Below are 7,238 nucleotides of genomic sequence, written 5' to 3'. Positions count from 1 at the left end.
CCTAGAAGGGGGCTCGAGGTTCGACACCCGACTCGGGCATAGTTGTGTTTGCTGAGCGCCTAAAGGCATAACGGAAAACCAACTCCTAGATACCCCCTTCCCCCGACTGGTCCATAAAAAGCTATAATATTGTCTTCGTATTAAGTGAGACTTCTAGTAGAATACCTGTATTGGCATGACATCCGGTGGCTTCGCTTCGCCTCGGACAACTCTGAATCAGCTTAAGGTGCTACCCCAAACATCTTATCTGACCAGTTGAGTGGCGAACGTAACTTTTTTGGGCGCACCATTCGACGCTTAGGGCTGCAAGTTCTCTCCACAGAAATCAGTCTAAGGGAACTTTCACAGCCACTTCCCAGTTTAAGCCCACGAAATTCAGGACTTCTAAAAAGGTGTGACGCCATGATAGACGTGGACGGCAATGTTTTTGCATTCCTCTTTTCGGGTTTCATGTTAAGGCTGGTGTTGATTATTATGAACGAATAATAATAAGACTCTGGATATAACTTATAAGACATGAAATCAGCTGTTTAATCTAACGCCATATTGGTTGACAACAACAGTTACAAGGGATGTTACTCCCAAACACCGATTGGTGCAACCTATATAAAACACACATCAACAGCTGGCTTGTCTCATGATACGTCTCACAATGGTCAATCGATGTTCAGTTATGACTTATCTTACACAGCGAATGCCTGTGCGGGAAAAGATTTCTCTATTGGTAACATTATCTTGGAATGTTGTTTGTAGGATCCTTCTCAGTCATCATTACTCAGTCAGTTTTCAACATTCCACGTATCGAAGGATAAGTGACCACTGTGACAATGATTGTATTGAGTAGGTGGATTTTAATCTCCAGGCTAATTGATTTGTTTGTTCAGATAGTCCGTACTTTTTGCTTTCCAATCCGACCATGATATGCATCTCCATCGCTTGAGATAACAGTGCCCAAATAAGTTAATTTTCTTTTTTTTTTTCAAGCTCTGTATGATCAATGTCCACGGGGGTACTGAGTAACCTGCTCCCAATATACATAACTTCATCTCGTGTATACATCTAATTGTATTTCAAAGTAATGTCGTCTGCAAAATCCAACTCGGTTTGGTTTACGCCATGGGAACCCGAACGCAGCCTGTTCAATGTATTTCTATGACATCGTCGAGGGCTACAGGATCCCAAGTTTCATATCCGTCTCGATGTTGAAGAATTCCAGCGTCTGTTGTGACACAGCAACTTTGTCACATGTAAATTATGAGTGAGTCTGGTGTGAATGTACACTTTGGTTTCTTACAGTTATAATGTTTTTTGTTTGGTGTAATGCACAAATTGTAAAACAAATTTCCTTACGGATAATAAAGATTATTATTATTATTATTATTTGCTTTAGACATGTCGCTGAATCTGGACAAATTGTGTTACGAGATGCTTCAATGTCTTGCTATTTTCCTGAGAGATTCCGATGGTCGCTGTCAAACTTTTTGTTTATATCTGCAAAGCTGATCAACATCCTTCGTTGGTATTCCAGGCTTTGCTCGTCAATGTTTTATAGAACGTAAACCTGTTCAGTGCTTGATTTGCCTTTTCGGAAGCAGCTGTGTAACATTTATATTTGCGGTATAATTTAAAACCATTTCCTCGAGGAGCTCTTTAAAAAATCTCTAATAAAAAATAGGTTGAACTTAATTTGTCTAAATTCAATATTTCTACATTTTTAATTTATGTAATAACTTTTGATAAATGTTAAAAACAACATTTTAAAATAGAATCGCCCTCGCCAAAATAATTCTGTCTACGCCCATGATAAGACATGCCATTTGTGGGCCGGTTTATATGGTAATGCCCGGGCAGATTTTGATACCCAGTCTGCCCCTGATTCTTGTTTTGTCAGGCAAGAGAAATAATTGTGCCAAATTTCAGCTTGATTCGGGGTTGTTTGTTTGTAAAAATGTTTTGTTTGTTTGTAAAATGTTTTACATGTTTCGGATGTTCCTTCAGAGTTGAAGATAGTTTACTTCCTAGTCCAAACCTCCCGCAGGACTACGGGGGATGGGAGCGGGCAGGGTTTGAACCCTGGACCATCGATTAAATTCAAACGACAGTCCAGCGCGCAAACCGCACGACCAGGCAGCCAGGGTTGGGTGTCGGAGAAAGAACGTGTACAAACTTTTTACCAGACAGACAGAGTAAGGTGATATAAGCTTTGTAAAAAAGTTAATGTAATTAGTAAAATTATACTCTGCTTTATTGAAAGTGATTTTAAGAAAAAAAACATTTTCTAATGACGTCAGAATCTATTACAGGCTCATTGAGTTCTAAAAATAAAATGTAGGCTTATGTCATAACTAAACTTAAGATAAGCCAATGTACAAAAAAAACAAACAGACAGTAGACTCTCAGGCCCTTCTTTAAAACAGTATTGGCTTTTCAAACGAAGATCCCAAACCAGAGACACGAAAGAGAGATTGCCCTTATCTTTGACCATGGAGTAGAGACTTACCATACATCAAAGTCTATGAACATATTGTTGTAACTCTCTAAGGCAGGCACTCAACGAAAGACAGGCTGACAAGAGTAAACTTCTAGCCGGCTTCCCCAACAGTCCTTCCTGTTTACGTTCACTAGTGCGCTTGTGCGCACCTCAAGCACTGGTGCAAGGCTGGGTTACAACAATATTTTTTTAAAATCAAAACATTGAATTTCAGACATGGGTACGTTTTACTGTTTATATTTTTGTCTCGTTTTTAAAGTAGATTTTCTTGAAAACAAATGATTCTATGACTACATTTAGTAAATTTTTTGATTTCAGACCATTTTGAAATTCAGACTTTTGAAAATGAGGAAGAGAGCGTACACATGGCTTTAGCTCATTGTGGAAAGAATCCTGGCCACTCTGACTTTATCCCAGTAGATTCCTTTGAACTGGAACATCTGCCATCAGGACACAGAGATCCGAATGTGTATCAGTTGATTGGCCTGGTAGCACGACTAACAGTTAAAGTTAAATCCGTTGCCTGCAGTAAATTCAGAGAAATTTTGTTTCCAGGAAGACAAGTTGTCAGCGGGAATATACTAACAGGAAGTGGCAGAGTGTACTATGTCACAAAGTATGTTAAAGGATTCGACGACAACGTCAAACACCCAAGTGGGTATACCTCGTGCCATTGCAGACGATGCTTGGGGACAGCATCTCCAAGCGACACCTGGTGGGAGATCGCTGTGATAACTGCAGCTCATGTTGTGTGCGATTACACGGAGGTCGAAAAGACGGAATGCTGTTTTTTCTACGATAACGAGGAAAGCGAAGTGAAGACTGTCGACACAGTGAGCATATTGCACGTGAATGCAGAAGAGGATAAATGTATTTTGAACTGTATTACGTGTGATGATGACTTGGGGAACACTGTCAACCAAAGCGTGGATGACATCTTACCCCACTGGAACAGACTGCACACACAATACAAGGAGTCTAACGCTCTGAAAGACTTCTCATTTATGGTGTCACATCCTCATGGTGGATGTAAACGCGTCACTTTGGGGAAATGCTTGGAAAAGGTGCAACTTCCGGAGTGTGCGTTCGGCTGTTATTTCAGCTACACAACTCCAACCTGTCCTGGAAGTAGTGGAGCCATTGTTTATCTTCTAGGCTACAGTGGAACAGCGGGCTGGTCGACACTACCTGTTCATAGCAGAACCCTGGGAGGAGTTAATATAAGCGGGGCTAGCTATGTTAGATGAAAATAAAAAGCAATAATAATTAAGAAAGTGTCACAGTTCTGCAACTTAGATTGCTATTACGTTTAATGGCATTAATATATATTGATTATAGTTACATGCATTTGTACTTATAGAGTATTTTCATACCATTTGTTATAATAAAAAAATATTTATACAAAGTGAATTTTTGTTACTTTATTGTTACTTTATTGTTACTTTATTATTACTTTATTGTTATTTAGCCTATTTAATGCAATACTGGCTGCATTTGCTAGTGTATGTCTTCAAAATAAATTTCTCGATATAACGTATTTGGTAAATGTCTTAATACAGAAATTTACTTTTTTTTTTTTTTTTTACAAAGTTTATATCACATCTGTCTGTCTGTCTGTCTGGGTGTGATATAGTCCACGTTATTTCTCTCAATTCCCATTCTAGGATCAAGCTGAAACTTTGCACAATATTTTACTGGCGATGACAACAGAGGAATCAATATAGGATTATAAAAAAAAAATTAGCTTATCAATTAGTCGTGCTTAATTAATTTTGTTTCATATGGAAACGTGCCAAGCTAAAGGGAGATAAGCACTGTGTTGAAAATTAGGTCGTTCGCCTAACATTACTATAGACTCTTTGAGACATTAACCAACCAGTCGATGACCTCTGGAATTTCATTAAAAACCATCTTAAAAGCATAATAGAAAATCATATACCAACTAAATAAACATGAAACAAAATAAATAAATGCTGGTTTAATAATAGACTAGAGAAGCTTTGTAAACAGAAGGAAAACCTCTATAGAAAATTTAAAGAAACTAATGCAGAAAGAGTTTACAAAAAGTATATAAAAATTAAACACTTAACCCAAAAAGTAAGCAGACAGCTGCAGAGTGAATACATGGAAACAACAGGCGTAGCGCAATTAAAAGATGAACATAACATAATACATAATGATAATGAAACTAAAGCAAACATTCTAAACAAATACTTTGCATCAGCATTCTCAGCCCCAGGAGACAAAGACATATTACTGAATTTGAACCAAGTAGACAACATAGAAGATATAGTAGTACAAGAAAATGGAATTCAAAAACTATTAGCCAACACCAAACCAAATAAAGCTTCTGGACCTGATGGTATTCCAGCTAGATTACTCAAAGAACTAAGTAATGAGCTAGCCCCAGTGTTCAAAATACTCTTTCAGGCTTCACTTAACCAGGGCAGAGTACCAAAGGACTGGAAAGAAGCTAATGTCACCCCCCTATTTAAAAAAAGGAGAAAAATCTGACCCAGGAAACTACAGACCAGTATCACTTACCAGCATCACATGTAAAATCCTAGAACACATAATATGTAGCAACATCATAAACCACTTAGACAAACATAATGTCCTCACACCATACCAACATGGCTTTAGGAAATATAGATCATGTGAAACACAACTAACAGGACTAATTGATGATTTTTCAAAAGGTTTAGATAATAGTGAACAAATAGATGCTATCTTACTAGATTTTTCTAAGGCTTTTGACAAAGTTCACCACCATAGTTTGCTTAAAAAAATAAAATATTTCGGCATTAATGGTCCACTGCATCAGTGGATTAAAGACTTTCTGATAGGGAGAGAACAAACTGTAATAATAAATGGCTCTAAATCAACACCGATAACAGTAAACTCAGGTGTACCTCAAGGAACAGTCTTGGGTCCACTACTATTTTTAATTTACATAAATGATTAACCAAATTGCATTACTTCAGGAACAAAAGTAAGATTATTTGCAGACGATTGCATAATATATAGAACAATAAAAACAACACAAGACACAGATATTTTACAAAGAAAATCAGATGAATTACAGAAATGGGAATCAAATTGGAGCATGTCTTTCCACCCAGAAAAATGTCAGTTGTTAAGAGTAATGGAATCCACATATTGATGAAACTACAAAAAAATCAAACAAAGCATTAGGATTTATTAAAAGAAATTTCTATAAATCAAATAAGAACATAAAACTAAAATGTTATTTAACCTTGGTTAGGCCAATAATAGAATATGCATCCTCTGTTTGGGACCCCTCAACTCAAGAAAACATTAAGAAACTAGAACAGACACAACATAGAGCAGTGCGATTCATAACAAACGAATATTCACATTTGACTAGAGTAACACCTTTAGTAAAATCACTAAATTTAGAAAGCCTTCAGGACAGAAGACTTAAAAGTAAAGTAGCAATTATACATTGAAACACTGAACCATAACTTCAAATACAAAAACAAAATTTAATAAAATACTCTGAAAGACACAAAGATAAAGGCACATTCCTCGTCCCATATGCTAGGACAAATTTGTACAAATACTCCTTCTTCCCTAGTGCTATTAGAGCATGGAATGGGTTGCCTGAGCTAGCCAGGAAAACCAGTGACTTGGCAGAATTTAAGTCATTGGTTAATATGCATGACTAAATGCATGACGCGTAGGACGTAATCATCTTCTTTTTTGAAGTAACGTCTGTATTATATAAGATAAGAAGATATAACCTTTATTTTTTTAAGCACTTGTATAGCTCAGTGGTTAACGCGTCGGCTTTCCATCATGCAGGTTCGAGAGTTCTACTTTAGACTCGAGCCTTCTCACTATACCCCCCCTCGGCCACACGAAACTAAACAACAACTAATACAAAATATTTCTAATCGCAGGCATTGCTTTTTACTATGGCCGGGGCATACATATAGGAGGCCAAAAGAAAATTCACCATCACCATAGAAACACACACACTCCATAACAACTGTATCTTAAAGTTTAAAGCCTTGGATGTGTGGTAATACAAACTCAAAATCGTCCCCCTCCCCCCCCCCCCGAAGTGATCGGCTAAGGCAGATAAAAAGACAGGTTTCAGTTTTTTCAGACGATATATCAGAAACTATGAACCACAAACTATTAACAACCATAACCCTATCTCAGCACAGACTATCTAAAACCACAACCCTATCTCAGCACAGACTACAAACAACCACAACCCTATCTCAGCACAGACTACAAACAACCACAACCCTATCTCAGTGGATACAAAAAGAAACAACGTGCGCGTGTCGAATGTGGTGCCGATACAGCTGTACTCTTAATTAAAGTAACAACTTGATACCACAGGATACGGAGATTCATTACTATCATTATAATTACATTGTTAATATTTATATATATTCAATGAACTGATATAGTTATGAAGTTGTGGTTCCATGTGAACCTGGCCTAACAGATGTTGTTGAAAGATTATTTAATTGATTTCATTGTTTTGTAAAGGGTCAATCACTCATTCAAAATATAAACGTTCCCCTTTTGGTCAATTGTCTAAATAGAAGGCGCGGCGGCTGAGTGGTATAGTGCTTGACTTCCGAACTGGTGGGTCCCGGGTTTGAATCCTGGAAAATACTGGGATTTTGAATTTCGGGATCATAATGGCGCCTCTGAATCCACCCAGTTCTAATGGGTACCTGATATTAGTTGGGGAAAAGTAAAGGCA

General features: G+C 37.4%; 1 protein-coding gene across 1 annotated transcript; it reads left to right on the top strand.

Annotated features, from left to right (window-relative positions):
• Positions 1-2,430: 2,430 nt before the first annotated feature.
• Positions 2,431-3,853, top strand: LOC129928102 (uncharacterized). Its single transcript, XM_056040682.1, has 2 exons — positions 2,431-2,711; positions 2,810-3,853. The coding sequence occupies exons 1-2, from the start codon at positions 2,708-2,710 to the stop codon at positions 3,736-3,738; spliced, it is 933 nt and encodes a 310-aa protein (XP_055896657.1). The 5' UTR covers positions 2,431-2,707; the 3' UTR covers positions 3,739-3,853.
• The last annotated feature ends 3,385 nt before the right edge of the window (positions 3,854-7,238 follow it).

Source organism: Biomphalaria glabrata, chromosome 9 (genome assembly GCF_947242115.1).
Source record: "Biomphalaria glabrata chromosome 9, xgBioGlab47.1, whole genome shotgun sequence".
Lineage (NCBI taxonomy): Eukaryota > Metazoa > Mollusca > Gastropoda > Planorbidae > Biomphalaria > Biomphalaria glabrata.
The sequence above is the reverse complement of the archived record's forward strand: the minus strand, read 5'-3'. Positions and strand labels throughout refer to the sequence as shown.